The 17803-nt window shown below is 35.9% G+C and overlaps 1 protein-coding gene and 2 long non-coding RNA genes across 37 annotated transcripts in view; 1 reads left to right on the forward strand and 2 right to left on the reverse strand.

The window, feature by feature from the left end:
* Positions 1–57: 57 nt before the first annotated feature.
* LOC105421321 (uncharacterized) lies at positions 58–4135 on the forward strand. Its single transcript, XR_016053360.1, has 3 exons — positions 58–434; positions 3428–3526; positions 3785–4135. It is a non-coding gene; the product is annotated as an uncharacterized LOC105421321 (long non-coding RNA).
* A 306-nt stretch (positions 4136–4441) lies between these two features.
* LOC18423392 (basal transcription factor complex subunit-like protein) overlaps positions 4442–17803 on the reverse strand; it is an 87580-nt gene continuing 74218 nt past the window's right edge. For 8 of the 34 annotated variants that reach the window (XR_016053354.1, XR_016053333.1, XR_016053337.1 and 5 more), the window contains 2 exons: positions 10075–10145; positions 9330–9700 (listed from right to left, as the gene is read on the reverse strand). Coding sequence is in view for 14 of the 34 variants with exons in the window: in XM_088863817.1 (XP_088719943.1) it covers positions 10116–10145 (30 nt within the window). In the remaining 20 variants the exon portion in view is untranslated. Of the gene's footprint in view, positions 4736–8176; positions 8350–9329; positions 9701–10074; positions 10146–10769; positions 10850–17803 lie in introns of those variants that run through there. The other 26 variants (XR_016053352.1, XR_016053357.1, XR_016053331.1 and 23 more) reach the window with 9 other exon arrangements.
* Positions 6354–7697, reverse strand: LOC148782345 (uncharacterized). 2 transcript variants are annotated; one of them, XR_016053362.1, is made up of 2 exons: positions 7280–7697; positions 6354–6545 (listed from the first exon to the last, which is right to left on the reverse strand). It is a non-coding gene; the product is annotated as an uncharacterized LOC148782345 (long non-coding RNA). The 2 variants fall into 2 exon arrangements; XR_016053361.1 differs by having other exon boundaries at positions 6354–6721; positions 7280–7662.

Genomic DNA, 17803 nt, shown 5'->3' on the forward strand with positions numbered 1-17803 from the left:
CCGTTCAAACAAAACGAAACCCTTTATCGCGTCGTCCGTTCAAACAAAAAGAAACGAAGGGCTTGGATTGGATGGAAACCCTGCGTGCGAAAGGGTGTGATTTGCTCAAATCCTTCAAACCCAGAATAATCTCCTTTTAACCCTCCTCCCGCTTCCTCTCCTCTGCTCTGCGAGCCTCTCCTCTCTCTCATTCGCCCTCTTCTCTCCTCTGCTATGCCAAGCTCCCCTCACTCTCATTCACCCTCTCTCTTTGATGCAAAGCCCACACACATCAACAGATAACCTCTCCTTGTTTTGTAAAGCTCGCAATAGACGCCACCCTCTGCGACTGTTGCTGCAATAGACGCCACCCTCTGCGAATCTTGCTGCAATAGATGCCATCCCCTCCTCTTGCAACAGACGACACCCCTCCTCTGTTTAGGACCCCAATCCAGGTGAGTGATATCAGATCATCTCGAATTTTGTGCTCGAACCCAACCCACAATCTGTGAATATACTCTAACCATGGGTTTTCCCAAAACGAGATTTATAAATAAAACCTTATGGTTTACAATGCTATGCATCAAATTTGTGAATTTTTTTACGGTGGGTATTTTTCAATGGAAAATTATCTATTGTGGAAAACCTAATGTTTTTTCCAAAATCCAACGCAAAAACCTACGTTTTTTTTCCCAATAAATCACCGAATTATTACTTCAAAAATCGAATTTCCTAATAAATCACAGAATCAATCACCAAATTATTACTCAAAAACCACAAGTCTAGCCAATCATATGAGAGCACAGTTCTGATCTTTGTAAAAATGTAAGGTTTTATTTACAGTGAGCCACCCACTGTGAATCACTATAAATAAAAAAAATTTCTTCCTTTATCTTCTTTTATTGCTCCTTTTTCTTCTTTTTTTTGATGTAGTTCTAAAGTGATTGTAGGATTGGCTTTTTGTTTTCTTTTTTAGATTGATTGCACTTATTTTTTTCCGGTAGCTTTTGCTAATACTAGGAATTAATGTGCAAAAGTTATTTATAGAAAAATAAATATTCAAAGAAATCATGTTTTTGTAATTTGATGTGGGGCATCGATGTGTAATGTTCGTGATTTTGAGATTTACCCAAGACATTGAGTTGTTTATGTTAAAGGCTTTTGAATTTGTAGTAGGTGAAAATATGGGCAAATGGCATGGAGATGTATTGAGAAAGAAAGGGCTTTTGGGTTGTTGTTATTACCCTTTCTCAAAGTGGGATGTATTGTTAATCATGCTTGATAAAGAGCAGTGCGTCTTTTTCTTTATTTAACTGATAAAAGCAGGATGTTCATTCCTTTAGCTGTTGCTGAGGTCTGAAAATTTCAGACTTCACACCAGAATTTTGCCTTAAACTTGTTCCTTGTAATTTTTTTCTTTTCCTCAAGTAGATGTTTTCATTCAGTAAATGGGTACCAATCAGATTCTTGGTTGAATTTCAGGCCTGACTTTTAAATTAAAGTCACATATTAAAAATCATTTGTTTTAAGTTCTACTTGGTTATAATTATCCACTGGCAAAAGTATGGCAATGCAATGCAATTAGACATTGTCTCTGAATCTTGGTCTCTATGTTTTATGTTCTCCTTCTGAATCTAACAAGGGTAATGTCTTGTGTTTTTCATTTAAACATGAATTTTGTAGGGGTATTGAACTTCCTTAATGGCATCAGATATGTTCTGCATTTCTCTCTCATTCTTTATGTAGAATTGATCTACTTAACGTTGTAGGTATTTGTGTACTGAATAATTATTAAGCGGACTCATATATACGGGAAACAAGTAAGATTTACATAGGTTTTACATGGCTAAATTACAGTTATTATTCTGAATAATGGGAGTGGATGAAGATACTAAATGCTAAAGTGGGTTGCATTTTTTTCCCATTCTCTGGTTGAGAGAGAGGAGGAGGGATATTGTCTCAGTGCAAGGCCTTTATTTTCTAGGCACTATACAAGGAATAGAAGCTGACATTTCTTTTTTTATTTAAAGGAAAATTTTCTCTTCATGGATGTCCCATTCATGAAAAAGGGTAATGAGAAAGAAAGGGCTTTCTGGCTCGTTTCTTTATTATGAAGCCCATATGTATATTCTGCAGTTGTGTGGCTTGGAATCATGACAAAACTTTTCATCATCAATCAAACAAATGTAGCTTGACTTTAAAATTTTGAAAAGTTATTGTGCTGGACATTTGTGTGTCTCATGTGCTAAGATTTGAAGTTGTTAGTGGATCCAGTTCTACTAATCCAAAATTGTTTATAATTCTATTTCATTGCTGATAACTAGTAACTAGGATCCAGTTTTTTTTCATCACAATTGTTCAATTACATTTCCGTACAATTGAAATCCCTTTCATTTAATCTAAATGTTTTATATATTTGTGTGTCTAATACATACGAGGTTTCCTTTATCCTTGGAATTATAAGACTTGTGTTGTGCAAACTTTTAATGACCTGGTTTTATTTATTTTTTTGTTTCTATTAGGTTTAATATCTATTTTGTGCTTGAGGTTTCATGATTTTGAAGCCATGCCTTGTTAATTGAGTGGTTTAGAGCTTGTTTGGATTTATTCTTGCAATATATACTATGTAGAGCGTACTATTTTGTTGCAGATGTATCGCCACTTATTGGACTCAATATAAAGACCAAACTACGAGTGGACATTTAAAAATAGCAATTGAGAGCCTCTATTTTAGTTTTACAATGGTCCAAACTCTAATTTCAGTCAATACAAGGCATGCCTTTCTGATTAGCTGCATGTTTTCTGTTTTGCAAGAGACTAACTAACTCTGTCAGGGACATGACTATAAACCACCTAGATTATATTCTAGGTTATATACACTATGATTAAATGTTTGATTGGGATATTGCTCATTGAAGTTTAATTTATCTTTTAGAGTTCCCATGGGAGTTTGGAATGTTGATACTCCCTATTTATATTGCTATCTCACCTGGAATTTTGTTCTTATAGTCCTTTTGTTATTTATAATTTTTTGATATAAGTTTTCTTTTACCTTTTGTGCATTGTTGTAACTTGGCAATTGTGGTATGTGGACTTTATCAGATATGCATTCAAGTTAATATATTACAGTTAGAAGGATAGGGGTGGGATTTGAAGGATAAAAGACACTGCATGATCCATATTGTGCATGTTTGCTTTTATTATTTAGTTCATTATCTATATAGTTTACCTAGTGTATGGTTTGAATGTCAGGCATGATCATTATTTGAATTGTTGTATGGAAGCTTTGGATCTCATATGATGAGTTTAGAAACAATACATTTAGTGTGGATCAGTTTTTTTTAAAAACGGATCATGGGGGTAGATTGTCCAACCCACCACTGTGATATTTTATGCCTTGTACTGCTAAGTATACTGCGCTATTTTTTCTTCTTCTCTGTGTTTGAAGTGCTCTTTTGAAGAGATTGCACCTTTGGATGGACAATGCTTCATTCTGTGCGGCATTATCTGTTTGTCCATCGCTCATCGATCTTGAAGTCATGGGCCTGTAAGTTACTCTAATCTTTTGAGGGCACTAAGATACTAAAATATGACTTGTGTAGAACTATGGAAATTGATTTGTATTTCAAATTATTTTCTTTCTTTATTTTCATCACTACTTTTCTCTTTTTAACATGAACCATCTCTATTTTTCAAACATCTATATATGTTGGTGCGAATGTTTATATGTGCGTTTGCATATCTATTTGTTAATGTGAGATGATGCAGTCGGCTGACTGTTTCTTATTTGGATTAATGTTAACAGGTATATTGAGCTCTGACAAGCTCTGAAGACTCTCAGTACATGAAGGTAGAAGTACATGTCACATGGAGAAGTTCACATATTCAGTCTCATTCTCAGAGATCAATAAAACTTTTGAATACATGCTCAAAGGTGATAGCTTTGACTGGAGAGTAAAACTTGAAAAAGCAAAAAAAAATAAATTACTTGTTGATGGTTGAATCAACTCAATTGGGTTACCTTTTTTTTAAGCGTCATTTGTATCTAGCTTTTTCCTATTTAATGAGGTGTTTAACCTCATTGTATCTTTTCAATGGTTTGTAAATGTTTGCAATTGTTTATTATTTAATTAATGGTAAACTTTTGTGAATGAAATTCTTTGGTTTATGGTATTATTGAGTTTATGTCATTTTTTTTGTTTTTTGAGACACATAAATAAAAAGAGAGATCATTTAAATCCGAGATCTATGAGAGAGAGCTGGTTATCCAAAGCAGATCTATGATGGTAATAAAGCTATTATGCACGCCCTTTGACATAAGGTGAAAATGTATCAAACACTCAACATAAAAAATGAAATAAAAGGAGAACTGTAGGGATATAAATGCATTTAACTATCCAAGTAAACCCACATTGTACACATTAATGACATACATAAAAAAGAAAGAAGTGTCACACATATGTTAACAAAAATCACCAAATCGGTTATTTAGGGGCTACATAAAGAGGTCCTTTATATGCCCCCATAAAGAGATCCTTTACATGCCCGTAAAATTACATGAATATTGAATATTTGTATAACCCCCAAAGTCAACTACAAAAAAAGCATTTATATGTCTCCAAAATTTTAAAAAAATAGTCAAGTCTTTTACATATTCCATAAATAGGTCTTTTACATACCCACAAATTCTATGAAGATTTTCTCCTTTTAGTCCTTTATTGTACTCTAGGAAACTGCTCTTATTGGTCCGTCATATCTGCAACATATGAACAACATCAATACACCAACACAAGAGGTCCTCAAAACCAAGTCATTTATTTACCAAAGAGGTCCTCAAAATAAACCATAACAATAGTCTCACTGCATAATTCCACAACTACTACAATGGACTTAGAAACCTTTCCACCATGATATTTCAGAAGAGATGCATGAAACGTTTTCACATTGTTAGATAGTACCACAAAACAAGAAATAGAACACATTGAAGCTACCATTGTTAGTTATATAAGATTATCACAAATGCATGAGTAGTGGTCCTACCCAACCTTGCTAAAGGCATGAGTAGGAACCCTAAAGGCATGCGTAGGGGTCCTGCCCAACCCTATTATCGAACCAGAAGAGAACAGAGCTCCATTTATATTAGTAATTTCCCTAAATTTTTTTTTTTTGAGAAAGTAATTTGCCATACATTAGAAACAAATCTAAGATCATCCGTTCAAAAAGTAATTAGAAGCTTACAAATGAAACTTATCAAGACAATGAAAACATAGAAACTATTTATTGAAGTCAAATTTTCTAAACATTGGGATAAAAGGAGTTATCATATGCATACCAACAAAGAGTTTTTTTCTTTTAGGAACCAACAAAGAGTGTTGTCAGTTCTATTCGCAAGAGAGAGAGAGAGAGAGAGAGAGCTCTAGAACTTGAATTTTCAAAAGGGAAATTAATTAACATATTAGAACTATGCTCTTCTAATTTCCTAGTCAATATTTAGAAAATACTCCAATAATACAACAACATTGATATAGAAGAAGAAATCTCCCCCACCACACCCCCCTTCCCCACCATCCAAAAAAGAACAAAATGGAAATTGGTAATCATTCTAATAAAAAGACTATAAACAATATTTGTAAGTAAAACAATATGCGAGCTTCGCTCTTAAAATAACTCACAACAATTCATCATCGTGAACATGCTCTCTTGCTCATCAGTAGCAATGCTGAAATACATAAAAAAGATACCCAACCGACTACGTATGGATCATGACTAATAAACCTAATATACTAGTAGGATTGTCTAAGATTCAAGTGACCTCTAAATCTCAATTAACCATGTGAGCGTCTAAAATGAAAGGTTGTGTCATAAAGTATCGTAATCAGCAGGCAATTTAGAAGTAAAGGCAGGTGAATGACATAATCAATTGGGCAATGGGAGCAGTTATTTTGTGTGTATCATGGATATGCCACTAAATTCACATTTGATCAGCAAAAACACCAAATAACATGTTGTGATCAGTATCAGATCCTAAACCTTTCAGAAAATGATATTAGAAATATCAGGAATACCAAGATTCAGAGTCAATGTCTAATTACAATGCATTGCCATACTTTTGCCGGTGGATAATTATAACCCAAGTAGAACTCAAAACAAATCATTTTTAATCTATGACTTTATTTGAGAAGTCAGGCCTGAAATTCAACCAAGAATCTGATTGGTATCCGTTTACTGAATGAAAACATCTACCTGAGGAAAATAAAAAAAAATCACAAGGAACAAGTTTAAGGCAAAATTCTGGTGTGAAGTATGAAATTTTCAGACCTCGCCAACATCTAAAGGAAATGCATCCTGAACATCCTGCTTTTATCAGTTAAATGAAGAAAAAGACTCACTGTTTTTTATCAAGAATGATTAACAATACATCTCCATGTCACTTTGAGAAAGGGTAATGACAACAACCCAAAAGTCACTTTGAGAAAGGGTAATGACAACAACCCAAAAGTCATTTCTTGCTCAATACATCTCCATGCCATTTGCCCATATTTTCACCTGCTACAAATTCAAAAGCCCTAGACAAAAAAAACTCAATGTCTTGAGGTAAATCTCAAAATCACAAACATTTCGCATTGATGCCCCACATCAAATTACAAAAACATGATTTATTTGAATATTTTCTATAAAGAGTTTTTGCACATTAATTCCTAGTATTAGCAAAAGTTACCAGAAAAAAATAAGTGCAATTGACCTGAAAAAGAAAAACAAAAAAGCAATTCAAATTTTTGCTCTACAATCACTTTAGAACCACAACAAAAAAATAGAAAAGAAAAAGTAGCAATAAAAAAAAAGAAAGGAACTAAAAATTTTTACTTACAGTGATTCACAGTGGGTGGATCACTGTAAATAAAACCCTGCGTTTTTACTCCAAAGATCAAAATTGTGCTCTCATATGATTGGCTAGACCTGTGATTTTTGAGTAATAATTTGGTCATTGATTATATGATTTATTAGGAAATTCGATTTTTTAAGTAAGAATTCGGTGATTTATTGGGTAAAAAAATGTAGATTTTTGGGTTGGGTTTTGGAAAAAAATTAGGTTTTCCACAATAGATAGCTTTCCATTGAAAAATACCCATGTAAAATTTTTTTTTTCGAATTTCATGCATAGCATTGTAAACCATATGGTTTTATTTATAAATCTCGTTTTGAAAAAAAATTGGGTTTTCTTCTTGATTCGGGTTTGAGTATATTCAAAGATTGTGGGTTGAGTTTGAGCAAAACTTCGAGATGATATGATATCACTCACCCGAATTGGTGCCCTAAACAGAGGAGGGGGTGTCGTCTGTTGCAAGATGAGGGGCTGGCGTCTGTTGCAATAACATTCGCAGTGGGAGGTGTCTGTTGCGGGAAGCTTCGCAAAGTGAGGAGAGGTTATCTGTAGATCTGTGGGCTTTGCATAGAGGAGAGAGGGTGAATGAGAGTGAGGGGAGCTTGACAGAGCAAAGCAGAGAAGAGGGCGAACGAGAGAGAGTGGAGGCTCGTAGAGCGAAAGAAAGGAAGTGGGAGGAGGGGTACAACTAATTTTTTCTGGGTTTGAAGCATTTGAGCAAATCACACCCTTGTAGGGTTTTCAGCCAATCCAAGCCCCTCGTTTCGTTTTGTTCGATTTGTTTGAACGGACGAAGCGATAAAGGGCGGTGAAATCTGTTATTGCCTTTAAGCGTTCGAAAGTTCGGTAGTGTTTTTCAAAGATATATGTATATAAATATATATATATATATATATATATATATATATATATATATATATATATATGAAAAAAGCTTAGCTACGCGTATAAGAGCGTAGGTACACCAACCGCTGCGTTAAGAACATTTTATATGGACGGCTCTGATCGAACACCCGGCTCTCCACGAGACCTCCCTCCCTCTGCCTTATTGCACGTCTCTCTCTCGCCATTTGCCGCAGGGCACCTCTCTCTATATTTACAGTGGCACCTCTCTCTCTCCATTTGCAGCAGCGAATCACCTCTCTCTCTATTTGAAGCAGCAGCCAGAGGGGCTTGCTCTTCTCTCTCTCCCTTTACCATGTGTGTCTCTCTATTTGCAGCAGAAAAACAACTCTGGCTTGGGCGTCCTCTCTCTCTCTAGCAACAAAACAACGTCGAACATTGTGAGAAGCCATTAAAGATGTATTTGAGGAAGAAGTGGAAGAGGAAGAAGAAGGGTTCAGGACTACAGAGGGGGCTTCCACTTCTTGAATGGCTCCTGCCAAAACCCATCTGAAAGACTGTGGGTTTCCCTTCTATTCTCTTGTATCTTCTTGGTTCAGAGTGTGCTTTCCTACTTAAACCCATCCGAAAACAACCCTAGCCCACTGAAAAAGAAAAAAAGAAAAAAGACAATTACTAATCAATACACAAATGAGAGAGAGAGAGAGGGATAGTGGCTTCATGTGGCCAGAGACTTGGAGGCGATAAGAGGGGTAGAGAGAGGGAAAGATCGAGAGATACCGTCGGTTTTCTCCCTGGTTCAGCCAGGGGAGAGAGAGACAGGAGGAATGGATAGAGAGAGATAGACAGTGTGAGTTGTTTTCACACGAAATTGAAAAGATGGTGTACGAGAGTGATAGATTGTACTCTGCTTGCACGGTGTCAGGCATTAAGACCGACGATTTTATCAAAGTAAATCAGGGCCGTTGGTGCACCTGCCCTCTTATATGCGACAAGGCGTAGCTAAGCTTTTCCGCACACACACATATATATATATATATATATATATATATATATATATATATATATATATATATATATATATATATATATATATATATATATATGTGCTTCAATATAATAACAAAAGAAGCCTGTTTAACCTTCCCATCCCTTATATGTTTACCTTGCTCAATTGCATGTGGACTTGATTTTCAACTTGACAAGTATCTAGCTGGAGTTTTTTAACACCACGTTCAACGCATAAATCTCTTTTTTTCATTGCGCGAAAAATGTCTTCATAAAATAATAAAAGGAAAAGTTAACATCCATCTCTAACATGGACGTCGTGAAAAAACCTCGGGGCTAAAATGAACTTAGACCGTGTAGAAATTTTCCTGAAAAAATCAAATTTTAAATTTTTTCTTTTTTTTTTCTCCCATATTCATCATCGTCTTAATCTTGAACATGAACCCATAAAATTTTGGATTAAAAATTCATTTTTAAAATAAATTTAAGTGGGATCCTGCATATGCAGGAGTCGGCTTACCCACAAACTCCATCCATAATAAAATTCCACGCAACTTAAAAAGACTTGACTTTGACTTCAGAATCATAAAATCTCATGCTAAACCATGTAAATCAGTTTAAGAAGAAAAATAGCTTTGTCTTTCATGTTATCTTTCAGTGTCGGAAATTTTGAAAGTTCCAGCCAGAGTGATGACAGCCAACAAGAAAACATTCGCCAGTTTCTCTAAGAAAAGGCGACAAGTGTGTCACATGCTGAAACTTGAATACTAGAGAAGGACACTCAACAAAAGAAGGATACAGGACCAAATGTCAGGGAATTTTCATCAAAATTTGGCTTATGTCTTCCATTAATCCTTTTTTACTATTCAAAAGCAAACCCTCTATCACAATCTTCGTCAAAGAAACAGTGGTAGATAAGCTACCCAAGCCTATCCTCTTTTTTCTACCAATGTTCAATGATCAGTGTGAGCCTGATTGAAAACAGACCTGCACCAACCAAATCAAAATGAAAGACATCAATGTAACGAAAAAGTGTGACCAACTTGAGATGCTAGTATACACGTGTGCAGGTGTTAAGTAATTGATTGTAAACAAAATTGTAGCAGCAGAATGCCTGCGCCAAGAGCATATTGCAAATATTCTCTCCACGGTAAAGGTAGACTAGCCCTCTCCAACAGCCAAAAAAAGACAGACTAGACCTAGGGTTTCGGAAAAACAAGCGAAACCTAGTTTAGCACATTTAAAGAAACATTTATCAATTCTGTACAGAAACTTAATAGGACCACAAGTCTTTACTTTTTAGGTTTGAGCATTCTGTCAGTATACTTGTGGCATCCGATCAATTAAGATGCATTACAAACCTGATTAAATCTTCACAGCATCATAGTTCTTGCTTATGCCCTTAGAACATTAATACATACTGGGGAATAACCTATTGAACCACAAAACCAATTGGCCCAAGTCATTTAGAAAACTTTTCTAGTTAAAGAGAGCTTGTATACAAACTAAGGCACCCGTTTTTTCCTTAAGATAGCATGTAAATAATAAAAACAATTGGTAAATTTCCTCATGTAATCTGAATGACAAACCCAAGGTATACTTGGATTTATTTGCTCGAGGAAAAATTTGAAGCATTCATAGAGATGGCAAAGCGGAGTTCTCATACAATGCATTTAAGAACTACTTAAAAATAACATGATAAGAGCCACAAATTTCGTGCCCACATACTCCACAACAAGACATAGTACCGGGATGAAAGCACTACCATATTGGCGAGGTTACCCTTTCCTTGATGTTCGTCAATAGGGTTCTAAAATACTTATGGACTGAAGCTCGTCACATGGCTGTTTATGTTATAAATCAATTTCCTATTAATGTTTTGAATGGCCAAACATGTTCCATAGTAAGCAAGCACATTATTCCTTTCTTCAATCTTTTCGATGTCAAGCATATGTTCATATAGAAAAGAGTCAAAGCAAGAAACTCTCTCATAAAGCAGAAGTGTGCATCTTTGTGGAATAACAAGATGGTTCTAAAGGATATGATTGTTACAGACCTAGTCTTAAACGTGTTCTGATCTCAAGAAATCCCACCTTTGATGAAATGAGGATGCATAATCCACCTAGAACCATTTTACTGCTAGACGAAAGCAAAATCAGTAAGGGAATATTTCGAGATATTCAGCAAGATTCCATTGTACAAAATTAAGTATTGCTTAACTATGATGCACTCCAGTGACACCTATCAGCCTGGCATGATTGATGAGGATGTGCCTCATCACCTTGGCAAAGATTTTAAATATCTATATGATGAGTAACCTCCATCTGAGCAACAGCCTAATGTCGCTCCCAAGCTGAATGTTTATAGCAGACAAAACAAAGGGGAGCAACCTGGCACTTAATATATACCAAAAGGGCAACATGATAATAGAGATGATGAATTAGAGAGACAAGAAGACAATACAGTGGATATTGCAGCAAGTCAAAATATTCGAAGATCTATCTATGTACATCACCTATAGATCAAAGGATAAGCTATGGGGGCTTTACAAATGACTATCAAGTGCTTATCTATGAAAACCTTGAACAAAAGGAACCTGCAAACTACTGTCACAAAACACAATAAAAAATGGGCAGAAGCAATGGCCAAAAAATGAAAGCAATATTTCTGAATGGTAGTACATGGGAAATTGTGAATAGGCCAGTTGGAAGGAATATTGTGGGCCGCAAATGGGTGTAAAAAAACAAAATACAGGAGTAGATGAAAAAGTCAAAAAGCTCTATTAGTGGCAAAAGGAATCAATCAGCAACATTCACTGGACAATGAAGACACCTTCATCCTAGTTGTTAAGATTCACTATCCGGGCAGTTTTATGATTAGCCTTGACCACTTTTAGCTTGATGAAAAGAATGCATTTCTTCTTGGAGAGTTAAAGGAAGACATATACATGGACCAGCCTCTAGGTTTCAGTGAAAATGATCATTGCAAATAAGTACAAACCGAAGAGATCTATTTATGGTCTAAAGCAAGCCTCACGTCCCTGATTTCAAAGTTGTAATCATGCAATAAAGGCGGATTTATGAGGACAACAATGGATCACTCTTTACTCCTTCACAAGAGAATTAATGGTATTGTGATTATTCTCTTATATGTCGATGAAAGTATTTTCACAGGAAGTTCTCTGAACCTTATTGCAAATATCAAGAGATTCCTATATGAAAAGTTTAAATGAAAGATTTACAAGAACTGAGATATTTTATGGGGATAGAAATGGATCGGACTTGAGATGAAATTCAATGATATCAATAGAAATATGTAATGGATTTATTTTGAGCAGTGTAATATTGAGTTGCAAATCATTCCACACCTTCAGCACTTAATTAAATACTGAGAGAGGGTGAAGGGAAATTAATCAAAGATCCTGAACAATAACAAAGCATGGGAGGTGCACTCCATTATCTCACCCTCACTCGTCGTAATATTTCCATTGCAGTAAACAGCTCTTCGAATTCATGCATGTGCCTACATCCTACCAATGTTCACTTGAAAGCCGTAAAACATATAGTCCGATATGTCAAAGGCAACATTAATCAAGGCATCACACATCATGGAAATTATATGGACGCTGTACATGTAGTCACCATTATTGGATCCTCAAATGCCAACAGGGCAGGAGATCTGGACTCGTGCAGATTGATCTCAGGATATTGTGTTTACTTGGAAAAAATTTGACATCATGGATGAGCAGGAAGCAATAATATCTAGTCAGATCAAGCATGGAAGCTGCATATCTGAGAAAGGCATCATTTTCTGTGATCTTATCCAAAGGACGTAGAAGTGAAAGGCATCATTTTCTTCAAGACAAATTGTACATGTTTCAACACAATGAACAATTTGAGGGGGTGTGTTGAGAATATGTACTTAGCATAATTTACTTATTTTATATTGTTTGTACCATGATGTAATTATTGTCAAAGTAAAATGTCATACCAGTGAACTTGAACACATGCACACAAAATGAAAGAGGCCCACACACATGAGTTGAATTAAGGAGGTTTCATGCACTTCTAACTCACTCCCTCCCTCCCTCCCTCCATGCTCTTCCAACGTATATATCACAAGAAACCAATAGTGGGACCAATTCATGATTTGTATAATCTGTTTGCATTCAAAACACTCACGAATGACCCTCTATGGTATCACTTGTACTACCTATTCTATAGGTACTATCAGGTAACATAATAATGGGAAACATAAACAAAACCAAATACTAAGGCAAATATAATACAACAAATGCACAATAATCCCTGTTGTAGCGCTGTCTTGGAACCATCAGCAAACTTAGTCAAACCTCATTAAACAGTTCCTCTATATTATTGATGACTCAAAGACACACACCAACCTATAGTCATATTTCGGGTTATACAAGTTGAAAGTAATCAAGGGCTAATCAATCAAAGAAGAGTATAAACGAGAAGTAGAAGAAAGTTATTAGTGAGTTGTAAGAGAGGGAAAGAGGAGGAAGAAGGAAGAGAAGAGAGAGAGAGAGAGACGTGATATAGAGAGAGTAACGTGATGGGCTAAAATGACCATCACGCATGTCTTTTACATTACTAAATTGTAACTTCTTACAATATTCCCATGAAGAATATAATAGGAAATGTAAGTCCTAAACAATAATAAAAGACATTTATACCCCCAGATATAACAATAAATAATTATTTCCAACACTTCCCTCAAGCTGATGCATATGAAACATGCCCAACTTGCTTGTGATATCTCATAGTCTATCTTGTCCAACAGCTTTAGTGAGGATATCTGCAAGTTGAATTTTAGACTTCACATGAAGAGTATGAATGATCTTGTCAAAAACTCTCTCTGATAAAGTGACAATCTACTTCATTGTGTTTAGTCCTTTCATGAAACACAAGATTCTCAGAGATACGAATGGCAGCTTCATTGTCACAGTACAAAGTCATGGGAAGCTTAACTTTAACCCCAAAATCATACAGAACATTTTTGACCCACATTAATTGACATGAACCATGAGCCATGGCCCTCTATTCAACTTCAGCACATGATCTTGCCACCACATATTGTTTCTAGCTTTTTCAAGAGATCATATTTCCTAAAACAAAGGTGCAATAGTTGGCTATGGATCCCTATTAGTTTGGCATCTAGCCCAATCAACATCGCTATAAATAGCAACATCACAATGCCCTTGATTGTTGAAAAATATCAATCTCCCTAGAACAGACCTGAGATATCTCAATATCTAATACACTGCATCAAGATGTGGTTCTCATGGTGCATGTATAAATTGGCTGACCACACTAACAACATAAGAGATGTTTGGTTGTGTGATCAAGAGGTGTATGAGCATGCCCACAATATGGTTATACTAGTTGGGATTTTCGAGTAACTCCCCCCTTTCTCCATGAAGTTGAAAATAGAAACTCCGAATATGAGGTCATTGCCATGTGGAATGAGATGGCTGACAAGAAGTTTTGGGAGAAACTAAAGGGAAAAGAAACTCTGACAAAGAAACATGGTGGTGGAATGATGAGATTCAAAAGGCCATAGTGAAAACGACCATGTTATCTTGCCAATGCAATAAAAATGATCAAAACTTGAAAGAATATAAAAATGCTAAAAAAAAACACTAAACAAATAGTGTAAGGCTAAACTTAAGACATGATAATCTATACAGTAAACTGAGAACAAAAGAAGGTGAAAAAGATATCTTCAAATTAGCAAAAATGAGAGAGAAAAAGTGTAGAATCTAGACCATATTAAATGCAATAAGAGTGAGGATCATAGGGTCTTGGTGAAGGATGAAGAGGTCAATGAAAAGTGGAGAGTTTAATTCCAATAATTATTAGATGACAAACACATTGGAGACACAACGGTACAAGGAATTATTCACATAAATGAGGGCAGAGGTCATAGACACGTTCATAGGATTAAGATATCAGACGTGAAAGAAACTTTGAAAAAGATATAGATTTAGGACCAAATGGTATTCTGATAGAGGTTTGGAAGTGCATGGGAGAGATTGGCATTGACGGGCTAACCAAGTTGTTTGACAAGGTATTGAGAACTAAGAAAATGACAGACGAATTAAGGAAAAGTATTGTGGTACCTATTTACAAGAACAAAGGAGAGAAACAAAATTATGTGAACTATCAAGGAATTAAACTTATGAGCCACACTACGAAGTTGTAGTAGAGAGTAATTGAGCAACAACTGAGGCATGAAACAAGTATGTCAAAAACCAATTCGGTTTTATACTAGGGAGATTAACAATTGAGGCTATTGTCCTACTTAAGCAATTGATTGAGAAGTTTAGGGTGAAGGAAAAAAACCTCCACATGGTCTTTATTGATCTAGAGAAAGCTTATGATAGAGTACCTAGATATTTAATTTGGTGGGTTTTAGAAAAGGGAGTCTCCAGAGACTATATCAACTTGGTAAGAATACAAAGGAGTGCTAATTAGTGTGCGAATAACTCGTGGAGAGACTAGTGAGTTTTCAGGGACAATATATCTACATCAGGGGTCAGCCTTGAGCCAATACCTTTGTCTTAGTTATGGACAAGTTAACTAGGCACCTACAAGATGAATACCATGGTGTATGTTGTTCGCGGACGACGTAGTTTTGACCGATAAGACCTGAAGCGACATCAACACAAAGAACTTTGGAGCGATGCTCTAAAATCTAAAGGTTTTAAAATTAGTTGCACTGAGACAGTGTATATGGAATGCAAGTTTAGTAATAATAAGAGTAAAGATGAGGAAGTAGTTAAGATTGACAACCAAAAAACACCAAAAAAGAGTGCACTTCCAATATCTTGGGTTAATAATCCACAAAAATAGAGAAATTGAGGAAGATGTCACACATAGAATTAGAGCTGGGTAGGCGAAGTGGAGATATGCAACAAGAATTTTATGTGATCACCGTATATCAATGAAGCTGAAAGAGAAGTTCTATAGGACAGCTGTGAGACCAGCTTTGCTTTATGAGGCGGAATGTTTAGCCAACAAGAAACAACATACTCATAGGATGAGTGTAGCTGAGATGAGGATGCTGAGATAGATAAGTGGCAAGATAAGAAGGGATAGAATTCGAAATAAATACATTCAGGAGAACTTAAGGGTGGCTCCAATAGGCGATAAGATGAGAGAAAGTAGACTTAGGTGGGCTAGCCATGTGCAACGCAAACCCAGTACAATACCTATTAGGAGGTGCGGATTGGTACAAGTGAAAGGCCCAAAAAGGGCAAGGGAAGGCCTAAAGGACGCAGTTGGAAGTAATGAGAAAATATATAAGGACTTATGGCCTCACTGAGGATATGGTCCTTGATAAAACAGAATGGTGGACCAGAATTAGTGTAGCCGATCCCAAATAGTTGGAAAAAAGCTCTAATGATGATGGTGATAATATTGTCAATGTTAAACAATAATAGAAGACATTTATACCCTCATATATAATAATAAACAATTATTTCCAACAATACATGGGGTCTTTGGGGGCCCTTCAAGGGATATTGGGTGACAAGGAACACATGATCAAACCTTAACCTAGGGCTTTAAAAAATTCACTACAAACAATGAAACCACTACTTTTATATTTTAACATACTAAAAAAACTCATCCCTTACTCTCTAGATGTCCAAGCTTTCCCTTAGTTTTGAGACTCTTCGGAGAAACCAGAGATTCAAAAGTACTTTGTAGTGATGTTTGTTTGTAGAGTTTAGAATACCAATCCAGATTTGGAGATCTACGGTTGAGATTCAACTCAAGATGACACGCCTAATGCCTTTGCAATTTTAAGTCGGCCAGGGGAAGGCATCTAGAAGGTTCTAGTTAGAATAGATGAATATGTTGTATCATGCAATATATTAGGGACATGTTGGTTAGTTTAGAAATGCATTGGACTGATTTGCGTATATTGTGGGGACTATTTTGGGATTTAAAGATTTCTCCAATACTTTGCTCATAATTTTTTATCCACAACTCAACTTGAGAAAATTGTTGGATTTCCTATGTTTTGGGAAGGTTTTGGGGTCCAAATACCTTATATTTTTTATTATCCAAAATTTTGGGTGCTTACAACTACCTAACCATCTCCAACCCTTGAGTAATGTCTAGGTTGTACATACAAGGTTTTCCAAATCATCTATACAATGTGGGGATCTTCCAGATGAATGCCATCACCTTTGGAGTACTTTATGTAGAGTACAAAAGGAGTTACACCACCTTCTGATCAGTGTGGAGTACAAGAGAAAAAATATACTAGGCATTCTTATGCAAGCCGATAATATTCGTCAAAGAATTTTTGCATTTCAAGCTCCAAGAAATAAGTCATGTTGCAGGGATCTTTCATCTAGAAGTACAAAGCGTTAAGGTGAATCTGACATATCATTCTGAATAATGAGACATCATATACACAACATAAGAGAAAACCCTCTTACAACATCAAATACGTAGATTAGGTAATTGAAGTTGCTCCACTGATCCCGACTATGATTATTAACATGACAAAGTTTATCAATACAAGCCTTAGGTGGTTGTTCAAAACCATGAAGAGCATTTCTCGGTTTGCGAACCTGATGAAAATTAGAAGGACTATATATCTGCAGCATTGGCACTCACACATCAGATTTCATGAAGCAATCCATCATCAACATCCAACGAAAAAAATGTTAAAAGGCTAATGTTAGAATGGCATGAGTATGGGAGCTGGATTGCACTTCCTTTGGCCACAAGGAAGAAGTTTCTTCATAGGTGAATTCATATTCCTGTTGATAAAATTGTTTATGTTTAAACCACTCAAGGGTATTTATACACCAGAAGTGCTAGCAGTGACCTGTGACGAGGGGAGCTAATTACTAGAGACTGAACGAGAGCAGGCTGGCTTACAGGGGCGATGGACAAGGGTAGAGTAGTTTCCACAGAATCAAAAGGCTCTTCCTGAGTTCTCGATTACTTGCCCGACCAGATGAGATTATTGAATGACCAAAGCAGAAGAAGGCATAGTGATCACTGACCCGGATTGAATATCCTAGCTTAAAGAAGAGAGGCACATAAG

This window comes from Amborella trichopoda, chromosome 4 (genome assembly GCF_054954075.1).
Source record: "Amborella trichopoda isolate Santa Cruz 75 chromosome 4, AtrichopodaSantaCruz75HAP2 v2.0, whole genome shotgun sequence".
In the NCBI taxonomy this organism is placed as follows: domain Eukaryota; kingdom Viridiplantae; phylum Streptophyta; class Magnoliopsida; order Amborellales; family Amborellaceae; genus Amborella; species Amborella trichopoda.